The sequence below is a fragment of the Plecotus auritus genome, assembly GCF_963455305.1.
Source record: "Plecotus auritus genome assembly, chromosome: 7".
Lineage (NCBI taxonomy): Eukaryota > Metazoa > Chordata > Mammalia > Chiroptera > Vespertilionidae > Plecotus > Plecotus auritus.
In genome coordinates, this window is record NC_137774.1 from 52,035,464 (window position 1) to 52,059,692 (window position 24,229).

At 42.9% G+C, this 24,229-nt stretch overlaps 1 protein-coding gene across 3 annotated transcripts; it reads right to left on the reverse strand.

Annotated features, from left to right (window-relative positions):
• On the reverse strand, positions 1–23,450 carry LOC308253142 (Golgi apparatus membrane protein TVP23 homolog B). Of its 3 annotated transcripts, XM_080678292.1 has the most exons (7): positions 23,247–23,450; positions 19,327–19,409; positions 18,192–18,336; positions 14,001–14,090; positions 12,723–12,854; positions 6,958–7,086; positions 1–5,490 (listed from the first exon to the last, which is right to left on the reverse strand). In XM_080678292.1, the coding sequence occupies exons 1-7, from the start codon at positions 23,256–23,258 to the stop codon at positions 5,464–5,466; spliced, it is 618 nt and encodes a 205-aa protein (XP_080534418.1). In that variant the 5' UTR covers positions 23,259–23,450; the 3' UTR covers positions 1–5,463. The 3 variants fall into 3 exon arrangements, with proteins under 3 accessions (XP_080534418.1, XP_080534419.1, XP_080534420.1); XM_080678293.1 differs by lacking the exon at positions 18,192–18,336 and having other exon boundaries at positions 23,247–23,400; XM_080678294.1 differs by lacking the exons at positions 18,192–18,336; positions 23,247–23,450 and adding an exon at positions 19,851–20,098.
• Positions 23,451–24,229: the final 779 nt, after the last annotated feature.

The window sequence follows — 24,229 nt, forward strand, 5'->3', positions numbered from 1 at the left end:
TCAACAATTTTTATTTAATACACGTTTCTCATGTATCCTAATTAATCCTTTGGTTAGTTTTTGGAGCTTGAAAAAGTTGATTTTGACAAATTCTGCCAGTGTTCTCCTTGTTTCTATGGAGGACCAGATCTTTAGAGGCCCTTACTCCACCATTCTTGAAATGTTTCTCCAGAATTTCTTTTAATAGAAAGTGGGATACAATGGATTTCTGTTAAATTAATGCAACAGCATATACTGAATTCACTTAGAACATCAGACATTCCACCTATGATATACCACCCAAACAAGAATTGTTTGACTTCTCAAATTTCACAGAATGTCAACACTAGTTTCCAAAGTCTATGGCAGCCATCCTGAGTAAGAACTCAGAATATTAGAACACCTGAGTACAAGCTCAAATTTCCTTTCCAGCTCTACCTAAGCAAGGAAGTCTAAGGGACAGACTGTCCACCTGTAACTGCAGACCAGTGTTTTTCACACCTTCAGACCCACAGCAAATTTTTATTACAAATATTTTTAAATACCCTATTATTCTAAAAACCATATAGATGGGTAGACAATACAACTTATCTCGGGCATTTTTAAAATCAATGTCTAATATAAAGGAGAAATAAAAGGAAGCAACTTATGGAAATATGTAGTTCAATATGAAAGTAAATGGCCACAACTACTGAAGACACAATAAGGTAGTCAGGTGCTTTTATGAGCATGTAATTACCAGGAGTGTGGCCCTACAAATCGGACAATGCAGCTGCAGGTCTGACTTGCAATTCAAATGCCATGAGCAAGGTTGCCATTGGTGAGTTTTAAAAATGAGGAAAAACTCTTGGTAACATACTGAACAGAGTATAACCTTTCACCTGATAGTTGCTTTTGATGTCAAGTATTGCAAATCTGCAACTAAAAATGTAAAATGGAGTTTTCATATGTACAATGGTACTGATAGTCTAGGCTCAGATAATTGTCAGTGCTCACCAGCTAGAGACCATATCCGCGGTTGAACAGTTGGGCTTATTAGAACCTTTTGCACAAGAAAGACCACATCAAGGGTGTCTCATTGAGGGTGTTAAGAAGGGCTTATTTATAGGATGTGGGCCTATAGTGGGCCTGTGACTTCATGAAAGGCTGGCTCCATGGATCATAGTTGGATTGGGTGCTTTCAGAAAGTAAAGCAAGCCTGAGTGGTATCCTACTAATTTTCATCTACAAAGTAGGAAGAACAGTGGTCTGAAGCTGTATTTAGTAGAGCAGCAGCCACTCATGTAAGCTAGGGGAGGGGCTGTTCAGTCTTTTTTGAGGTTTGCACAGCACTTCTATGCTACATCATGATCACAGGGTCCTTATTTTTTCTTGCACCCTCATGGTCAGAATGGCTCTGTCAGATGTTGATGGTGTATAAAATTATGTTCAACAGGAGACCACCACAGCCTGGCTGTCAGAACAGGTCAGCTTCCAGGGGTTGCTCTTTCTTTCTCATGATAAACAGGATTTTATGTACATAACTATTCATGAGATATATGGGAGTTATTAGACATACATGACAATTTTTGGTCTGTCCTCTGCTTGGCCTGGCATCCCTAGGATCCGCCCACTAAAATAGCCAATCATCGTGTTAATCAATCCTTCTCTCTCCATACTATAAAACACTCCCCCTTGTGGGCAGTACCATCCCCATGAGAACCACTGCTCTGAATATTCTAAATCCAATCCCCTAATCATATCAAAGTAAGGATACATACTTAACACATTGAGGACCAGGAGTTTTATTGCTAGCTTTACCCAGTGGCCTGGTAAGTTTCTATCGAAATGAGTACAAAAAACATTTTACATAAATGTTAAAGGCATGCTTTAAAATTAAATACCCATTGCATTTTGAAGTTATTACATGTTCTTACAAGCTAATACCTTTTTAAAGAATTCTTGTGATTGACCACAAGCCTTACAAGAAAACACGAGAATTCTCATGATCCGTCCGCAATGTACACCAGCCTACACCCTCACTGAACTATCTTGCTTTAATGGCTTTGCACAAAAAGTTGCTTTAAAGGGCCATCTAGACCAAAGGATGCCAAGAGCATTGGCCACCACAGGGGCTGGTGTCCCCTACAGAAAGCCCCACATGAGAAGTATGTGGAAGGCACTGCTAGATGCCTACCCAGTGTCCCTTTTCCCTACTAACAAAATCTCTTTTATTCAAGGCAGCAATGTGCCTTCCTTAATAACCTGTTTTCCCAGACTTTCTTACCCCTTCGTGACACCGTTTTGGCTAATGAGATTTAAGTAAAAGCAAAAGTCTCCTGTGATTTCTTCAGCTGTGACAGTCATGACCCTGAGGCAATGAGCATAGGGACAAAACCCAGCTTTCTAAGGAACTGTTTAGTAACTACATCAACACCAGCAATCACCTACTTTCAGACTTGTTGAAATCCATTATTTATAGGATTTTCTGTTACTTGGAGTTGAACAAATTACTAGTAGAGGAAATTAACAGTTACAACAGGTCATTGATGAAATAAAAAAAAATGGAGGTTTATGCTAAGCCTTTAATATTACAATCAATTGGACAAAGAACAGTGCTCAAACTATATATGGGGAGGGGAGGTTGAGTTAAATCTTCATTTTTCACAGAAGGAAGTCAACAGCTAATTATAAAGTTACTAAGTCAAGAAACAATGTAAGCACTAAGCATATTATTTAGAGGTACAGCAGTAAATATCCCAAAACATAAAACCAAGCAGTTGAAAATGTTTGCTCCTGGGGAACAAAATTAAGAATGGGATAAGACTTGCATTTATTTGTTGCCCTTCTGTACTACTTGATTTTCTGACCATGGGTGCTTTCTTTCTTTCTTTAACTAGTTGTAGTGGGAAAAAGTTACAAATGAGATTACATTTTCCTTGGCACTAAATTATAACTTCAGGATAGGCTTCTTCCTTTCTTATTTAGAACAACGTAAGGTTTGAAGGAGTGTTTCCTGATTTTCATAAGAATTAGATATTCTTCTGATTTTATTTGTAATTAAAAAGTATATTTAACGTATGATTTGAGACTGTATTCTTCAAAACCAGGAATGGACTGGTTTCACTCTTCCTAGTAGTGGTTTGCAAACAGCGGCTCAGGAGGCTTCTTGGAAATTGGTAGGTAGGGCTGAGAGGGTGACTCCAGAGCCTCCAATTCTGTTTCCACTAGAGCAGCTCTGCTTTATTTATTATAAATATTAAGTTTTGACACAAGACTTGGAAGAAAGAACTGAACTAGTATGAAAAATCACTGCACTATGAGCAAAAGTTAGCACAGCTGAACAGGTACCTACTGAATTATTCTATCCTAAATACTATACTAATGCAAACAATTAGTGGGGGGGGGGGGAAATGCTAAAACTACACTTTATTGAAGAATTCAGTTAGACTCTAGCAACAGAAAAGCCAAAACAATAACACTCAAGCAAGATAGAAGTTTGTTTCTTATTTAAAAACTAGAGGCCGATGCACAAAATTCGTGCAAGAGTGGGCCTTCCTTCCCCTGGCTGCTGGCACCAGCTTCCCTCTGGCACCCAGGACCCAGGCTTCCTTCGCAGCCCCATCTTCATTCAGAAGGACACCCGGTCTAATTAACATATTACACTTTTATTATTATAGATTCAATAGGCAGTTCAGGGTTGCTATTCCCATTAGAGGGAGCTCAATACCCGGCTTATTTATCTGCTACTCACAAACTCCACCTTTGTGGTCCACATTTCAGCTAGCAGGAAAAAGAAAAGGGGAGGGGACGGGCATGCCCCTCTTTTAGGAATACTTCCTGGAAATGTGCCTGTGGCCAGAACTCAGTCACATGGCCACATAAATTGCAGCAAGCAAATCTGGAACAAGCTATCTTTGTTGCCATGTCCCAGCTAGTAAGTAGGAAACATGTAGAAGGGAAAATGGATATTAGGAATAAGTGGCAAACCCTGCCACATGCATATCCCAAAAATCAATTCATATCTGGCTTGTACGACTGCAGGATCAAGTAACAACATAGTTATATCAAAACCTGTATCAATGTGTCCCCTGTCAGACTCTCAACTTTAAAGATTTAGATCTTTCAAATTAAATAACATGTCTGTATGCAGCACTGACTTTCCTCACCAGATAAATACAAGTAAAATGGCAAACAGGCACTTAATAAATGAATGACTTAATAACTTAATGATTCTTAAGAAAGGAAAAGACATTAGAGACAAAAATTTCCTCTACACGCAGAACTGTATACTGATGAGACTTCCTGTAACCTGTCTCCTTGGACAAGTCACTCAGTAACCTGAAGTTCCAGGCATCACACAAAACGGGTATGTCACGAGGATCAAATGAGATTACACGTGTCAAGTGCTTTGTAAACATTAGAGTTTTATACAAATATAAAGCTATGCACTTTCAAAGCTATATCTCCAAATACACTTATTCAATTAAACAAAACATCTTTAAAAAATTTTAACAATGTATAAATACATTGACAAAACAGTTTGTTGATTGAGACTCCAACAAAGGTTACAGAATACCTATAAGAGAATTTACAGTTCATAGACTGTTACACATATTGCTTTTTAAGAAATACCATTAACACAAATGCATGGTTTACAATATCCCCACTAAAGCAAGAAAAAAAAATAGATTCATAAAATAAAGTGTCTCTTAGGCATTTATTATGCCAAGTATTTAAATAATTATTCTTACTATGACAGAAATTTCGTTAGGCCAAAGGACCACTTCGGGAGGTTCCAAGGCAAAAGCTGGCTGTACTTTCCAAAAACAAATAGAACATAGCAATCTCTAAGTATCCCTTACACATAAACCATGAAAACTCATTTATATTAATAGACCTAAAATACATGACTTGTTACAATAAAAATAAACAAAATTTAGAAACTAGCTGATCCAAATTTGCTTTTTATCTGCCTGTGAATGCCTAGGATAAGAGTTTCATTATCAAGTACATAGTAAGCCGTAAAATTAACAATTATTTCTAACTTATACATAGCCTAAGTGCTCACTCTTACCACGGAAGTAAAACTTTATTCTGAAAATAATCTACAGAAATATTTAAATACACATAATTTTGAAATGAGATTAAGAACAACCTTCTACATTCTATGGATCAAAATGCAAACGTCTTCATTACATATGTACACAAACATAAACACTCTTGTCAAACTGCAGTGCGTGAATATTACATGACTGGGCACACACATATGTACACCATGAACCAAATTTTGACAATGTTTCTAGCAATACCATATTTTCAAGCCCCAAATGCTAGCAAGAAAATGAAAACTACTTTTCCTTTTTTTTTTTAAGTAAATTTTCAAATGGAAAAACAAACCCAACACTCCTCTATGCTACATGTACTGAGTTCTAAAAAGCTCAGAGTGAAGAATCTCTTCAGTTGTTCCCAATATAATAGAACACACGGGACTTCTCCCCCTCTTCAGGAAGTCTGTTCATCTCCAGTGTTCTGCAAAAGAGTAAGAACTCCTGAATAAAAAAGCTATTTTACTTAACACAGACTTCAAAGAAATAGGAAAATACTCCATATTTGTAAGCAGAGCCAGCTACATTAACTTACATTCAATGGCCCCCATCATGTTAAAAAATTACAAACATGCTGGAGAAGCAAATAATGGATCCACCCCAATGTCCAGCAGGTCAGTGTCATTTTAGCAGAGTACCACCAGGTGCCAGGTAAGTCCACTAATCCTACACAACATTCCCTTACACTGTATTCAACAGCAACCTCCATTTCAGAAACACTGAAAAGCCTAAGGAAAAACACCTCCTAAGCACACACCTGACAATTACCATAGGTGGACCACAGCAAAGTTATTTTGGCACCATGCAAAAACCCTCAGGAGGAGAATCATGTCCCTCCAAAAATATTACTTTTCTCTACTTCTCATCCTTTATACAAGAGAAACTACAGCAGAATGAAAAGAACAATGAATTTCAGAGGAGAGCTTTGTACCATTTATAAGCTGTATATTCTTCAGTAGGGCTTTAGTTATCTAAATGCAATCGTTGAACCCACTGGGAACTTGTTAGACATGCAAACTGAGACCCCACCCAGATCAAATAAACAAGTAAGTCTGGAGGGGGACCTCCCCACCCGTTTTGGCCCTCTTGGTGATCCTGATACCTGTTCAAGTTTGAGACTCACTGTCTAATACAATACTACCTGACAACCTACTGCCTGGAAACAAAGACCTAATCATTTTTCCCCCAAGAGATTTAACAATCTATGATTACTACTTATCCCATTGAAAACCCTCATAGCCTAACCGGTTTGGCTCAGTGGATAGAGCATCAGCCTGAAGACTGAAGGGTCCCAGATTCCGGTCAAGGGCATGTACCTTGGTTGTGGGCACATCCCCAGTAGGGGGTGTGCAGGAGGCAGCTGATTGATGTTTCTCTCTATCCCTCTCCCTTCCTCTCTGTAAAACATCAATAAACTATATTTTTTAAAAAAAGAAAACCCTCATAAATATTCTTATTGGGGAATTGTAGTAAAACCAGTATGTTCTAAAAAACAATCTCAGTACTTTAAAACAATCTTTAAATATACAGTCTTATTTTGTTTCTAATTGTTCTTACTATATAAAACCTAAAACCTTATAGTATCCTTCTTCAAAACTGTTAGAACCACCAGAATTAATGAAAAGTAACTAAACTTTTTTTTTAAGTAAACTATTAGCAATGACAGTTTCTCTCTCTGGTTTTAAAATAATTTTAGGACACTGACAATACTCTGGAATGTCTTAAAAGCCTCCAAAAAGTAATTAAAATAACTTCATCAACTCATACCTAAATAAATATGTGCCTTAAAAAACTTAAGTATTTCATAAAAACTAAACTCCACAAGAGTTAGAAATCACTGCATTAGTCACTTGACACATCAAATTTAGCCTCACAGCCAGAAAAAACTTACTTGTCTTAAAAACTGCTTTCCAAGATAAGATGTGGCCATGCTGGTTAAATTCTTTCTGCTGCCCACTTTGCACCTGATGTAGCCATACAGGTTGGCACCTTGTAGCACCACACCCATGGTAACCACTGCCTAGAAGAGAAAAATAAGCAATGATTACTGACCTACACCATAAATGAGACCCCAGAGTGTCCTGGGGAGAAGGAAAAGGAAACTCTAAGAAGGGGGCTGTGCCAATAAGACTCCTTCCCCTGCCAGAATAGATCTATCCAACATGTACTCTGCACAAAGCGCCCCATCACCTGCCTAACAAACATTTATTAAATACACATGCTACAGCAGGCACCATGTCGCCCCTGGGAATCAAGTGGGGGAACTGTGGTAGGCAGTTAGACAGACATGAGCAGAGCAAGGATGAGGGGCCAGGTACAGAAGATCATCAGGGTGGAAAGCCCTAAGTGCCTAGCAAGGGACAATTGTAGGGTGGAACCTCATCCCAGGATAGCCTTCCCTCCCCTGGCATATCACTGGTCATGTGGTTTGACTCCCTGACCTTTCCTCCTAGAGATAACATCTAGGCCTCAGTTGTATTTCAGCTCCAGGCCCAGAAAAGCAGCAAAACCAGACAATGACCATGGCTGCCTAAGGACCAGCTGCCTTGACTAGTGACCCCTGCCCTGGCGCCGACCAACCAATCAGGGGAGACCTAGACCTTGAAAGGATTCACCAGGAAAGCTGCTGAATATTCTATTAAGATCTCGCCCGGGCCCTAGCTGGTTGCTCAGTGGGTAGAGCGTCAGCCAGCGGACTGAAGGGTCACAGGTTTGATTATGAGCTAGATTCCCAGTGTGGGGTGTGCAGGAGGCAGCTGATCAATGATTCTCTCTCATCACTGATGTTTCAGTCTCTCTCTCTCTCTCTCTCCTCCCTTCCTCTCTGAACTTAAAAAAATTAAGAAGAAAAAAGAAAAGCTCTCCCCTGGGACCTCCCTAACACCCTTAGGACAGAGGACCCAGCATGGGAGCGGCCAGCACCTTTCCCTTTCCTCTCGGTTTTCCCTCCCCCTCCCCCAAGTGCATTACCATTACCTTCCTCACTCCCAAGGCCCTTGCTTTACCTCTATAACTTCTTTCTTAAGCCCACGTTTTCTACAAATTACTTCTTCTACCTCTATGGTTTTATAAATAAACTAGAGGCCCGATGCACAAAATTCGTACAAGGGGCTTGGCCCTCCCAGCCCGTCACAGCCTCAGCGGCCCTTGACGCCCTGGCCAGCCCTCACAGCACCTCACAGCCTCGGCCAGCCCTCGCAGCCCCAGCTTCGTCAAGAAGGTTGTTCTGCTGTTTGACCTGAGAGTATTATCCTAGCCAAGCAGCCATCCTATCTAATAAAGAGGTAATATGCAAATTTACCTCCCCAACTGCCCTCCCCTGAGGCCTGGGTTCACCCCAACTGCCCTCCCCTGCAGGCCTGGTCCCCCCCAACTGTCCTCCCCTGCAGGCCTGGGTTCACCCCAACTGCCCTCCAATACACAAGACCATCACTCCAATACACAAGATGGCCACCACAAGATGGCCGGCAGGGGAGGGCAGTTGTGGGCAATCAGGCCAGCAGGGGAGGGCAGTTGGGAGGGACCAGGCATGCAAGGGAGGGCAGTTGTGGGCGATCAGGCCTGCAGGGGAGGGCAGTTGGGGGGGACCAGGCCTGCAGGGGAGGACAGTTGGGGGAAACCCAGGCCTGCAGGGGAGGGCAGTTGGGGGGGACCAGGCCTGCAGGAGAGGGCAGTTGGGTGGAACCAGGCCTGCAGGGGAGGGCAGTTGGGGGGGAACCAGGCCTGCAGGGGAGGGCAGTTAGGGGTGACCGGGCTGGCCATGGAGGGAAGTTAGGGGTGACTGGGCCAGCAGGAGAGGGCAGTTAGGGGTGACCAGGCCTGCAGGGGAGGGTTTTTAGGGGTAACCAGGCCGGCAGGGGAGGGCAGTTAGGGGCAATCAGGCCGGCAGGGGAGTGGTTAGGGGGTGATCAGGCCGGCAGGCAGAAGCGGTTAGGGGCAATCAAGCAGGCAAGCAGGGGGACAGGCAGGCAGGCGAGCGGTTGGGAGCCAGCAGTCCTGGATTGTGAGAGGGATGTCTGACTGCCCGTTTAGGCCCGATCCCACCAGGATCGAGCCTAAACGGGCAGTCGGACATCCCACGAGGGGTCCCAGATTGGAGAGGGTGCAGGCTGGACTGAGGGACACAGCCCCTCCCAACCCCCCATGCACTAATTTCATGTACCGGGCCTCAAGTTCAAGAATAAAATCAATAGGTTCATATCCTTAAATATGACAGAGCCAAAGGAAAACAACACGTGCAACTTGTTTTTTTAAATCACCCAACAATGAAATTTAGCCAACCATCCAGGAGGTAAGAGGAAAAACTGAAATAAAAAGATTGAATTCATGTATTTTAAAATACTGTAGATCAAAGACTGAACTGAAATGTCATTCAAAAGGTAATTATTATGAACCTTGACAATAAAATTAATACTGGAACAAACAAAACAGGTGATAGAAAGGGAAGAAACAAAGGAGGGAATTTAGGAGAATTCCATTTCTTTTCTAAACGAAGTCAATAAACAGGTTTAAGGGTATTACTTAAAATAACTAAAATAAGATTATGTAGTAAAGTTTTTGGGAAGTCCAACGTTACACACAGATTTTTGACTGCATTCATGGGTCAACTGTATATTCAACAAAAATCCAGAGGTGGAAGCAGGGAGGAAAGGTAGGAGAAACCATAAGTGTTAACTCTACCATCTCCATAGCAGGAAATCAACATATATTAAATGCATTTCCTAATTCATGAAAGAAGGTATGATACAAACATGTAATAAATATAAAAACTAGAAAAACTAAAAGTAGACAATAAACCTTCCAACTTGAAAAAGGGAAAGTATTTATGTATACATGCAAAGAAAAAGAGAACCTATATAGAAAAACAGATAAAAGAAAATATAAAAAATAGGGAAAAACATAATTAAAAAGCAAATATATCTGATATCAACAATCAAGTGAGACAAACTTAACCATTAAAAGGACAAGACTCATAGTTTGGGTGAAACAACAGATTACATTTTCCAAAGATAGCAACAGTATCTCCTGTTCCACATGCTCTTCTAGAACCTTCTTTAACATGAGCTCCCCCCACCATCAAGGTGTGAAGCCTAATTTCCACCCCCTTGAACAGGGATTGGTAGCAAAGTGATGCTGTGACTTCTGAGGGTAGGTTGTTACTATGGGCTGAATTGTGTCCCTCAAAAGTTCATATGTTGAAATCCTAATCCCAGTACCCCCGAATCTATCTATCTATCATCTATACTAGTGGCCCGGAGCACGAAATTCGTTCACGGGGGAGGAGGCGTGTCCCTCAGCCCAGCCTGCACCCGCTCCAATCTGGGACCCCTCAGGGGATGTCCAACTGCCAGTTTAGGGGCCTAAACCGGGAGTGAGACATCCCTCTCGCAATCCGGGACTGCTGCCTCCTAACTGCTCACTTGCCTGCCTGCCTGATTGCCCCTAACCACTCTGCAGGCTGGCCTGCTTGCCCCCAACTGCCCCCCTGGCTGGCCTTCTCACCCCCAACTGTCCCCACCCTGCCAGCCTGCTCACCCCCAACTGCCCCTCCCTGCTGACCTGCTCGCCCCCAACTGCCCCCCCTGCCGGCCTAATCGTCCCCCAACTGCTCCCCCCGCCAGCCTGATCACCCTCCAACTGCCCTCCCCTCCTGGCCTGATCACCCCTAACCACCTCTGCCTCTGCCCCACCACCATGGCTTTGTCCAGGACATCCAGAAGGTCCCCAGGTCTAATTAGAATATTACCCTTTTATTAGTATAGATGAGGCCTGGTGCATGGGAGGGAGCCGGCTGGTCTGCCCTGAAGGGGGTCCCAGATCAGGGTAAGGGTCCCCTTGGGGGGCGGAGCCAGCCTGGGCAAGGGGCATGGGGCAGTTTGCAGGCTGGCCACGCCCCCATCGGAGTGAGGGCTCCTGCTGTGGGGCATGGCCAGCCTGGGCGAGGAGCTGAGGGCCATTTGCAGGCTGGCCATGCCCCCATTGGGGTTAGGGTCCCCGTGGGGGGGCGTGGCCAGCCTGGGTGAGGGGCTGAGGACCGTTTTCAGGCTGGCCACGCCCCCATCGGGGTGAGGGTCCCCGCTGGGGGGCATGGCCAGCCTGGGCGAGGGGCTGAGGGCTATTTGGGGGTGGTTTGCAGGCCGACCAAGCCCCCGGCTTTGTCCGGAAGGTCTCCCAGTCTAATTAGCATATTACTCTTTTATTAGTATAGATATATACTAGAGGCCTGGTGCATGAAATTTGTGCACTGGGGGGGGGGGAGGGTTGTCCCTCAGCCCAGCCTGCACCCTCTCCAATCTGGGACCCCTTGGGGTGTGTCTGACTGCCAGTTTCGGGCCTAAACTGGCAGTTGGTCATCCCTCTCACAATCCGGGACTGCTGGCTCCCAACCACTTGCCTGCTTACCTGCCTGATCACCCCTAACCACTCCCCTGCCAGCCTGATCAACACCTAACTGCTCCGCTGCAGGCCCGATTGTCCCCAACTGCCCTCCCCTGCTGGCCAGATCGCCTCCAACTGCCCTCCCCTGCCGGCCCAGTTGCCCCCAACTGCCCTCCCCTGCTGGTCTGATTGCCACACTGCCCTCCCCTGCCAGTCATCTTGTGACAGCCATCTTGTGCGAGGGTGTGACTGTCAATTTGCATATTACCTCTTTATTATATAGGATATCTACCTATACTAATAAAAGGGTAATAAGCTAATGAGATGGGAAGACCTTCTGGAGTGCTGCTGGACAAAGCCATGGTGTCGGGGCCGAGGCAGAGGCGGTTAGGGGCGATCAGGCCAGGACGGGAGAGCAGTTGGGGGTGATCAGGCCAGCGGGGGCAGTTAGGGGTGATCAGGCTGGGGGGGGGGGCAGTTGGGGGCGAGCATGCCGGCAGTGGGGCAGCTGGGGGCGATAATGCCAGCGGGGGGTGGGGGGCAGCTAGGGGTGAGGAGGCCTGAGCAAACTGATACAGTTGTAAAAGGTAATTCAGATTGTGAGCTGAAACACTCTTAATTGGAGCTTGACCCTCCAAGTAAGCAATCTAATTGCCATGGGGCCACCAGGCTATGAGGAAGCCCAAGCCACTTGTTCAGGCCATGTGGGAGGCTGTGGGCCTCATGAAGAGGAGATGCCACTCCAGCTCCCAGCCACTCCAGCAACTGTCGGACTGCAACTACAGAAGCCAGAACTTCCAGACAAGCCCTTCCCAAGCTCATAAACAGAGAAACTGAGAGAGATCATGAAATGACTGTTGATGTTTTAAGCCACTAAATTTTGGGAAGATTTACTAAATAAGCAATAGCCAAAACAGGTTAGCAACGAATATTTTAAAAAAGACCACTCTAGTTCCAAACTAAGCTAAACATGTTTGTCTAGAGTTTACTGAATATCCTCATCCCACAAGTTAACAATGTGATAAATACAATAATGTCTGTACCAGGTGGGTTAAATTAAAATTCTGCCAGACACCTGGAGAACTGGTGAAATGGGGTCTTTACTAGGACTCTGCTAGTCAATACTTAAAAAGGAGAGTTGGAAAATCAAACTTGGGAAATTCAGGATCAAGCTGCCCATTCAAGATGGGACCCTGATGTTAACATAAATGGCTGATTACTATGATTACCCATCAGACATCTTAATGGATTATTCAATAGCTATACACTGATACTCACCAACCACTTCAGTCTGAAGGAGAAGAGAGAGCTGAAGGCAAATATCACCCAAAGCACTGGACAGGCAATAAGTCCTAACCAAAAGATTCTTGATTCAGCCTCGGAAACAGTTTTATTCTCTTGAGGGGATGCCTATACAAGAACATGAATTTGATAACCAATGTTTTGTGATATTTATCAGTAAGACTATTTAACATTTTTTATAAAAAACACCTTATCCTCAAATTCAAATAAATACAGACAACCAAAGTCCTAAGTTAAAACCATCACCCTTCTCCCCCAACCAAAAAAAAAACACACCAAAAAAACAAAACAGTTAGTAGGTCTACCACTATTGTAACTTTAGGAACTGGTTTTAATACACTTGTTTTAAATCAAGAATTTTCAGGACAGAGTAGAGAGTTTGTTTAAGAATGATCTCTGATAGACTTCTATTCAATTCTTCTTGCATTTATGTTTATTCATAAGGAAGCTTTAAATGATACCTTCTTAGGTGAGGATCAATGATATCAAGATAATAGTCATCCTAAAAAGTCAAGTCAGGGTCCATAGAAAAAAAAATGGAATTGAGGGATTCTGGACAATGACCACAATATCTCAGCAGAACCCAGGAATTTAAAAGGTGGTGAGTTGTTTATAAGGTAGATTTTATAATGTGAAGGAATATGGGCTCACTAAGCATATGCTGCTTTCTGAGAAACACTTGTCAAGGCCCTTCCAAGCAGAAGGAAAGCAATTTCACTGGTACTGTCTCCAAGAATTTTGTCCTCTGCCTCCCAAACAACGTTCATTATAGACAAGCAGGCCAGCCCAAAACAGACCAGGGTCCCCTAGGGCTCCTGAAGGGCCAACTTAAAGATGACACTGCGCTGATCAATTCAGATTTTCTATCCAGTTGCAAACCTTCTTTCTTTTTCCTGCCCAGGAATGGGAAAAGACCATTGGAACAAGGACAGGACAAGCTATTAGAAGCAGTGATTCCAGGCCAGGCAACATAAGGAAAGAGACCCTTTGTCATCAGCTCCTAACAGGCAGCTTAGCACACTGTATAAACTCTAACCCAAAGTCTACCCCCCGAGGATTCCTTCCTGTACAGTTTCCAGTCTGAACTAGTCAGAAAAATATAATTAGTTTTAGAAGGCCAACTGGTTTAGCATTGATATGACAAATGATTTGGATAGTACTTTTAATCTTGAACACTTCATCCATAAACACTCAAATGTAAACTATACATAATTCATTGAATGATACTAAAAACTGGGGGAGGGAGGAGTTTACCTTCCTGGACTCAAACACCCAGTGGCTTTTTCCATCTTCATCAATATGATTCCACCAACGCAGGCCAACCATTAGTCTACCTGTGACATTCTGGTAAAGATTAATATATACAACATATTTTAAAAGCATTATTTAAAGATCTACCATAAGGTCATTATATCCGTGTAATCTTTCACAAACAAAATAGCATTAGCTTTACCTCCATAATATTCAGTTAAAGACCATTACATACCATGCCTGGACGAAAGACTAAACAAACGGCAAAGGCAGGACAAGCAAGGGTGGAGGTGACAGAGTAAGCATATCCATAAACACCTCCTTTTCCCTCATGAATTCTTCTCCTTTCTCTGGTTCAGTAATTTGTTCCTAAACCCCTTGCTCTTCGGCTACTGTGACCTATTTTTCCTATATATTCTGACTGCAGCTACATATATCTTAAAACTATATAACTCTTAAATTGGTTATTATGGACTGAATGTTTACATCCCCCCAAAATTTATATGCTGGCACTCTACCTATACCATGGATTTTAGGAGGTGATAGGATTAGATTAGGTCATTAGGGTAGAGCCCTCATAGATGGGATTAGTGCCCTTATAAGAATCAAGAGAGAGCTTTTGACCTCTTCTCTGCCCTCTACCATGTGAGGTTACAAGGAGAGGTCAGCAGTCTGGAACCCCAAAGAGGGTCCTCAGCTGAAGTCAATGACACTGGCACCCTGACCTTAGATTTCCAGCCTCCAGACCTTGGGAAATAAATCCCTATAGTTTCTATGGCATTCTTTTATATCTGCTCAAACTAAGACAATGGTTCCAAGTACTGAACTTCATTCATTACTTCAAATGTACCAAGTTCTTTTCCTCTTATGAACATAACTAATTATTTTGATAGCTTTTCTAATGCTTATTATTCAACAAATATTTATTAAGCATGTAATAAAATTGGGATAACAGATACATTTTCTGTCCTCCTGGAGCTTCAAGTGTTTGTGGGGAAGAGAGGCAGCCAACCAATGGGCCTAAGTTCCATTACCAAATGTGGTAAGTACTGTGAGGGAGAGGTGTGGGGTGCCTTAAGAGTCTAACAGGGAAATATTATCTCGTCAGGAATCAGAAAATGACTCTCTGTGGGACCAACATTTGGAATGAAATTTAAAGAATAAGTATAAATCAATAATACAGATTTTTAATTAGTGGCATCCACTAACAGACTCAGAGGTTCTGTGAACTTGGATGGGGAAAATTATCTTTATTTTCACTATCTTCTGGCTAAACTTAATTTACCTTTAAATTACGAATATAGACAATTAACCACAGTAGAATTAACAGTACTGGTGGTTTTGTCACAATAAAAACCACGGAATAGTATTTAAAAGCACTATTCATAGCTTCATGGGACTGGAAAAGGAACCCATGGCACAAAAACACTTAGGAATCCCTGTGTTAAGGTAATATGCAGATGTGAAGAACATTCTAGGTAGAAAAGCAGACAGTTCTGTTTTCTTTTTAAGCCAAGATATTTTTTAGATTGTCTCTTTTTAAAATTCCAGTTAATTAATTTCTAGTTTTGTTGCACTGGGCTAGAAAATGTAGCTGCTCTGAGCACTTTATTTGGATTTCCTTCACAGTGATATTTGATTAATTTTATAAATATTGCACAGGAACTAAACTCTTGTTATTAAATTACTAGAGGCCCAGTGCACAAAATCGTGCGTGGGTAGGGTCCCTAGACCTAGCCTGCAATCAGGGCCATCTTCCGCCTGCTCTCCAGTCCCCAGTCCCACCCCACTGCCACCTACCCCATTCCCCGTGGTTCCCCATTGGCCATCCAGCAATCGGAGCCTGCAGGCTAGGGGGAGGGACCAAAGGTGGTCAATGTACCTCACAGCAACTGGTTGATCAGTCGTTTTGGTCATTACGCCATTATGGTCACTGGCTTTTTATTATATAGAATCCTTGCATGTAAAAAGTTACAAATACCACTATTAAACTGACCTCATTATTCCATTCAGGTCCTTTCGACCTTATTTATATTCAGCTTTTGTTGCTTTGATTGGTCAAAGACAGTGGCTTGTCAGACTCCTATTATCACAAAAATGTTCCTTCCATTTTCTCCGAGTTTCTAAGTTTTTCACTAAACATAGTTTGATGTAATGTTATTCAGTGAATGAGCCTTACTGTGATTCATAAAATGATTTTTCTTCCATTGAATGCTATCTTACTCCCATTTCTATTTTGTCTAATAATAATAATGTCAAGTTTCTTTTTGAATTGGTCTGATGTTATCATTGCATTTTATACTTTTTTCTAATGTCATGATTTTAGTTAGAACTTTTTGGTTGGACTTTTGATTTTTGGCCCAATCTTAGAATTCTTATCTTTAAAAAGAGAGTTTAATCAAATTACATTTACTGTTAGTACTAATTTGCTACTACTTCCACCACCTTGTACTATGCCTTGTGACATTTAAGCTTCCTTGGCATGTGCTTTCTTTCCCTTGCTTTATAAACTATGTTTTAGTTGCTCCTATCTTTGCCAATGCTGTGAAAGATACACAACCTATTTTACATTTTACTAATAGTTACCACTAAAATTTTAAAACCATTTAACTTTTTTACTCCATCAGAGTATGGAATAAAGCAAAAGCACCATATAGATTATAACATTTAAATTTTTTAAATTTTTAAATAAATGCTTTATTGTTTTAATGATTATAACCTCTTCTTTTGACAACTGTACTGAGATTTATAATAATTATGATAACATCTCTGTTCTAACTAGGTTTGGAACCCTACCTACCTCCTTTCCCAAGTTCATTCAATAATTTCCCCATCTTGACTTTTTAATTACGCTTCATATAGCAATTATTTGGATATCTGCAAGTAATTTTGCCAGATAAAGGGTAACATTTTTTAATCCCTCATTAAAAACAAACAAACAAAAAACCCCAAGTTATCAAAAAATATACTTTTGGGGCACATTTTTTAAAACTCTAAACCCAGAAGGATTTAATTATAAGAATTTGGAAATTATCAGGAAGAAATGACTGATGGCCATGTTCTATCCGGCTCAACAGAAATTACATGAACAACAAAAGAGAACAAAATTGTTACCAAGATATAGCAAATACTTTGAGCATAAAGCAACAGAAGAAATTCAAAGAAAAGCAAGCCAAAGAAGACTGTACAAAAGAAAAGCTTAAATAAGATAGACTTTTGTATTCTTCATTCTCAGCATTTTGTGGCCTATGGAAACTGGCCACCACCAAACCAACCACTGCTGGTATCTGTAAGAATCAAAAGGTCTAAAAACTGCTGCATTGGTGGCGGTGAACAGACTTGTCACATCTTACTTGTCTTTGAATCAATATATGTCTCTGAAATTCCAAAATTAGCTTTTACTTTTTTCCCCCTCCGTCCCAAACCATTTTACTATGAAAATTCCAAGCACACAGAAGAGTAGTTTTACAGTTAACACCTATATACCTACCACCTAGAGTATACAGTTTCTATTTTAAAAGTTATTTTATCACATGTCCATCTACCTATGTATCTATCCATCCATCTCTCTACTCATCACTGCCTTTGAGTTTGAAACCATTTCTTACATTCCTTTCTATCCTAAAACTTCAGCACTACTGACATTTTGGGCTAGATAATTCTTTGTTTTGGGGAACTATCCAATCTGTGCATTTAAGATGTTTAGCAGCATCGCTGGCCCCTACCCACTAGATGCAAAGAGCACTCTTCCCCCACCTGCTGTGACAACCAAAAATGTCATCAGACATTGAGACATACATGCCCTGCAGGGCAAAACAGGTCCTGGTTGAGAACTACTGAGCTAGAGCCTTCACAGATGGTGGTACTCCTTAAGTACGTGTGAACAAACTATCCCAAGGTTTTATCTAGACAGCCAGAAGTGACCTCTAAGCAAAACAGGTGAAATGGATTAGAAGCAGTATGTAGTCACATTTATTAGATTTTAAAGCTGATGTAGGCTGACACAAGGCACAGACGAGTAGTGTAATAATCTAAACATGATTTGATACACCTGGCACTTTAACACAGATGAAGCCCAAGGTAACAAAAAGATAAATTAATGCCAACCCAAAATGCTGAGTTTCATTTTTTGTACTGTTTATACACCATTCAATCTCATCATATTAAATGGTTTCAAAATAAAAACAAACCTACCTTGACTGCCCAAAAATCACATGACAATAACAAGATAATTGTCACCATACAGGCAATAAAGCTGCTGCTGAACAATTCACAGAGAAGATAGACTACAATTGCACTGACTCGAAAGAATAAATGGAAAAATGATGCCACTGGATGTCTGAAAACCAAAACATAACAAAAGATGTGATTACATTTTAGACAGTTACTGCAGATGTAGATGAAAAATGCTTCAGCCACAGCATAATCATGCAGTTTAGTCAAAATAAAAGATGATTTGAGGAAGAAGCATATCACCAACCTCTCTTTTTTCTTAAGTCCCATTATTTAACTAAGCCCTGCTGTAAAACAGCAAATACACTATGTAAACAGGACTTTAACAACTCATTGAATACTTCAGGCATGAAGACAAAGTAACCATCAGGAAGAGTGTTTTTAACAGCTTTATTGAGATATAGTCCATATACCTTACAATTCACCTATTGAAAGTATATAATTCAATGTTTTTCTTTTAAATATATTCATAGATTGTATAACCATCACCATAATTTCAGAACATTTTCATTACCCAAAGGAAACCTTTACCCATGGGCACTCACCCCCATTTACACTAACCCCATCCCTTCTCCAGCCCTAGGCAACCATTAATGTACCTTTGTATAGATTTGCCTATTCTGGACATTTCATATAAATGAAATTGTACAATATATGGTCTTTTGTGACTGGCATCTCTCACTTGGTTTTCAAAGTTTAGGTAGAATTTGATTCCATTAAGTGAATTTCTTTAGAGAGAACTAAATTTGGAATAGCAATGTTTGTCATGTTAGTTTATGATGCAATTCTGAAATTTGCACAATAAATCAAAATGTCATAATGCAGCTACAGAAACTACTAGTATTTAAAGGAAAACAGTAGTGGTCATATAATTGGATTTGCAGATTTGAAAACTGTTGAGTAAAATTCCATGTCAGTTATGCACAATGAGATTCTGAAATATCCCCATTTTTGTCTAAGACTAAATATCACAGTAGTGAGATACAGTATTCACAAGAACATCACAACCACTCTGCTTGAATCCCATCTACTGTCACCAGTTCACAGGCAGAACAGTACTGGACACTAACACAACTCGTAAATGTTATTTTCATACCTGATTTTGGATTTTTGGGGTCGATTAGTTGTTTCCTCTTCTGCATCAAACAGTGCAACATCTTCACTGTCATCATTACTGTCCTAATAATAAAATTAAATACCCATGAAGCAAATCGAATTCAGCATGTACATGCTGACTACATACAAGGCAAGCATGCTAGTCAAAATGGAAAACAAGGTTAAGACATGGTCAAAGCCATCTGGATTCAGAACTTAGGAAAGGGCATGTGCAGCCCCTTCACCCCCATCAGAATTGACTGGCAAAACCCCCATTACATTTTAGACAGTTACTGTAGATGTAGATGAAAAATGCTTCAGCCATAGCATAGTCATGCAGTTTGTAGTAAAACGTTATTAGAAAATGTAGCTGCTCTGAGCAATTTATTTGGATTTCCTTCGTAGTGAGATTGGAGCAAGGACAGAACAAGCCCCCCTCCCCACCCCATCAAGGTAGTATGTGTGTGTGTGGAGGGGGGCTTGTTTTGCTGTCTCCATCCAAGTATCTGCTGTCTCCATCCGTACCCAAGCTGCTGAGCCTGTGAGAAAACCACCAGGGTGCAGACGATGGTCCTGCATTGGGGGAAACGCAGTATTTTTGGCTCCTTCACAGAATCATCTGACTTGCATTATTTCCCTGACCCCTTCTCATAACGCTTTTTACCCAAAGCAAAATCATTTGTGCTCTGAATCACTTCTCTTCCTACCTCCTCGGGGGCTTGTTCCATTAATTTTCCCTTTATTTACACTTTCTTGTATCTTCAAAGCTTTCTATTAGATCTTTCCAATAAGCATGGAAACTTCAGAAGTCCTTTATAAAGTGAAAAGCTATTTTAAAAACCTTGATCCAGCCAAAACCGGTTTGGCTCAGTGGATTGAGCGTCGGCCTGCGGACTGAAGGGTCCCGGGTTCGATTCCGGTCAAGGGCACGTACCTTGGTTGCGGGCACATCCCCAGTGGGAGGTGTGCAGGAGGCAGCTGATCGATGCTTCTCTCTCATCGATGTTTCTAGCTCTCTATCCCTCTCCCTTCCTCTCTGTAAAATATCAATAAAATATATTAAAAAATAAAATAAAATAAATAAAAAAAATAAAAACCTTGATCCTGAATCTCTCCTTCCATCTTCCACTTTCCAAAGGGTTCCTTCCTTTCACAACTTTAGGCTTCTAAGAGTGGTTCACATTTCAACTCACTGCAATTCACCTTCAGCCTCCACCACAATAAATCTGCTCTTTATACCTTTCCTAGTGCCAGCCATTCATCCCACCCTGCTTCTAGTTCTACTGGCATGCTCAGCTCTACTCCAGCCTCTCATTATCTACTGAGTAATCCTCCCAACATGAAAATCATACCGTGTCACTCGCCTGCCCAAATTGTCTATGGAGCCCCTACATGTACGGAATAAAACTTAACTCCCTCACACATAGCTTAGATCTCATGATCTGATCCCCCTACTTAACTTCTGACACTCCCTCCCGCTGGACACTACAGCAATAGTTACTACATGTTCTGAAAACACCGGGTCTCTCCCTTCCTTCTGCCTTTCATGTTTACCCAGAAAGCTCTTCCCTTTCCCATCTCCTAATAGCTCACCATTAGGCAAACATCAAATCATCTTTCAAATTTCTGCTCAAATACTGATTTAACAGAGAAACTTTCCCTGAAATCCCAGGCATACCATTTCCCGTTCCCACAGCACTGGACAAATCTCCATTTGAACAATTATCTCAGGATATTCTTATGCAAGTGTACTCCTCCCTCCCTCCAAACTGTAAGCTACTGGGGGGCAAGGTCTGTCCCTGCACTGCAGTGAGTCCTAGTGTCTAGGAGATCATGAGGCCAGGCAATACAATCCAACACAAAGGAGGCGATCACCTATAAAGCATGGCAGACTGATCAGGGCCAGGAAAAATACAAGTGCAAGTGGAAGCACAGGTCAGAGGATCTGGAGAAGCTTCAGGGAGGAGAGTTTACCAGCGGGCCTCGACAGAACAAGTAGGCCTCCTGCTCATTCCAGTCCCTTAACTAGGAATATGTTCAAAGGTCTAGAAGTGAGAATACGCAAAGTATGTACAGGGAGCAAAGTATGTACAGGGAACCGCAGAGCCCTCAGAGTAAGAGAAAGGTGGAAGAAGTGAAGGAGGAACTAAAGCTAGAAAGGTAAAATGGACTCAGGTCAGAGACCAGTTGTTCTCAACCTTGGGTACAGGCTGGAATCACCTGGGTCCCTCCCTGAGGTTCGGGTGTAATTGGTTTGGGGTGTGGTGTGGGCATCTGGATTTTTGAAAGCTCTCTAGATAGTAATAGTGTGCAGCCAAGAGTATGATGCTATGGAATTACTGTCCTAATAAGAACATTAAATACCCATGAAGCCTTCAGCTCTTGATCAAATTGTCCAATCTCCACCCAGCAGCCAAGGTGACCTTTTCACATGAGGTCATATCATTCCCCTACTTACAACCTACAGCACTGTGGCAGAAAAAGAGACTGACATATCACAACCTGGGCCCTGCTCACCTCTAAGCCGTCTCAGGCCATCCCCTCCATTAACTGTGGTGGGACCAATAATGCCTCCTCCTACTCCACCAAAGAAGTCCAAGTTCTAATCCCTGAATAGTGTGGATATGTAAATTTGCTTGGGAAAAATATTTGGCAGAAGTGATTAAATGAATGGTCTTGAGATGGGGAGATCATCCAGGTGGCCCCAATGATGCCATTACAATGGTCCTTGAAAGAGAAGCCCAGGAGGGTCAGAGCCAGGGAAGGTGATGAGACAATGAAAGGAGAGCTCACAAGACGGAAAGTGGCCACTGCATTACCAACAGATCATCAGTGACCTCACTGACAGCAGTTTCAGGAGGGCAGGGCCTAGAACGTGTTGGAGAGTGGGAATTTTTGAGCATGCTTCCTCCTAGTGAGAAGGCTAACGCCTATTTTGTAAAACTACTGTTTGGAATTCTCTGCTGTTTTTTAGAAGAACTCTTATTCTAAAAAATAACTTTGCTTTCTAGCCTGCTTGAATAATGAGGAAGATAAACTTAGCTGTCTGACCTTGTAGGCCAGAGACTAGAGATGCCCATACTCTCAATGCCATGCCAGGTGCATTTTTTAATTGGATAGAACTGTGTTGTTTTCAAGGCCAGCAGCGAGATAACCACTAAGCACACATAGGGCTGGCTCTTTAATTAAGGAAAACTGCTTTGTTTTAAATTGTTTTAGACTGTTTACTCTGCAAAAAAAAACTGTAGTGAATGGGTTTAAATACGGTCGGACACAAAGGGTCGGGGCTGCTCTCTGATCTCCCTGAGTGGAGAGGGGACAGTCGCCGGCCGGCAATAAAGGCTCCCTAAATTTTAATTTGGTCTGGACTCCAGTGGTCTTTACTCGCGTTCGCTCCACAACAAACGGTGCCTGGGCCGGAGTAATGCCTCCAATAAGAGAAAGCACACCTATGATCATCAAGTGAAAGTGCACTTCACAGAACTCTTTTTTAAAGAAAGGATTACTAAATTATTCATAGTAATCTCTGACTGGAAACTTGTGGGCTGTAATTAAATCCACCAACCACCACCAATTCTGGTTTAGCTGGGCAGCGCGCCCCGCGGGGTCAGGCCAAGCCTCCCACACTCGGCGCTGAGACGGCAACCCCGTTCCGCCCTGTTCCTGCAGCCGCCCCGGCACGCAGCGCCCGCGCCTGTCCAGGGTGCGCGTCCACACCGAGCCGCTCTTGCTCGGCACCAGCGGCGACCCCGAAGCCGCCGCGGCCTGGACAGCGGCCCACGCCCGCCCCCGCCGCTCCTCCTCGGGCTCGGGCAGCCACCGGGGCGCGGACGCCAAAGCCCGGGACGCTCCGCTCGCGGCCCACCCACTCCAGGCCGAGGTCGGGCACAACCGCCCTCCGCTGCCTCCACAGCCCCTCACCTGATGCAACATGGCGGCCCAGCGCAGCCCACTTCCGGGAGCTACGTCAGCGCCGACCGCTGGGCGGGGAGGGGAACTGACGCAACTCGGTCACCAAAGTCCTGGAGGAGTCAAAGTGCAGGCCCCAGCCCGTCCCCACTTCCGCTTTTCAGAGCCTCGCGGGAGGAGCAAGTACCCGGGCCAGAGCGAGCGTGGGGGCGGGGCGATCGTGGGGGCGGGACTCCTGGGAACGGAGCAAGGGAGTGGGCGGGGCGACCCCGGGGCGGGGCGAGCTGGAGTCCCGAGAGTGCGTGGCGGAGGGTCGGGAGAAGCGGGCTGGGGCGGGGCGACCAGGGATGGGGCGGGTGGGGCGGCTCGGGGGCGGAGCGACCAGGGACGGGGCGGCTCGGGGGTGGGGCAGCCAGGGACCCGGCAAGCTGCGCGGGCGGGGGCTAGGTTTGCCGCGTGGAGGTGTTATTGCCACCTGAGTGGTATTATTCCTACCAGCATCGATGTCCGAAGGCGAGGGTATCATATTTGTACCTTAAATTTTAGAAGCAATTGAAAAAAATCGATGTGCTCCTACGAAGGGGTAAAAAGTTATTAAGGAGAACAAAGCAGGAGGACTCCAATAAGTAGTGGAGGGTTTAATTATGAGAGGAAAACACACCTTGAAAGAGTAAGGAATAGAGAGGCTGAGAGCTGGTCCCGGAGTTTGAACTTTTGGGTTTGAGCTGCCGCAAGGCTCCCCACCTTCGCTCCTCTACTTACTAATTATCTAACCTCTGTACATTTTTTTTTTAAAGTGGGGATGATAATGGTAGCATACAGGATAAGTACCTCGTAAATAGAAGATGGTATTCGTATTACTGTTTTAAGTTCAGCTGCTAATGGTGTGGTCTTGCCCATATGAAGGATCTGAAACTCGGGGATCGTAAATCATCTTTGACACTGATCATAACAGCATCCTCCCCGGGTGGCCTACAGGTCAAGCCGCTGTTGAA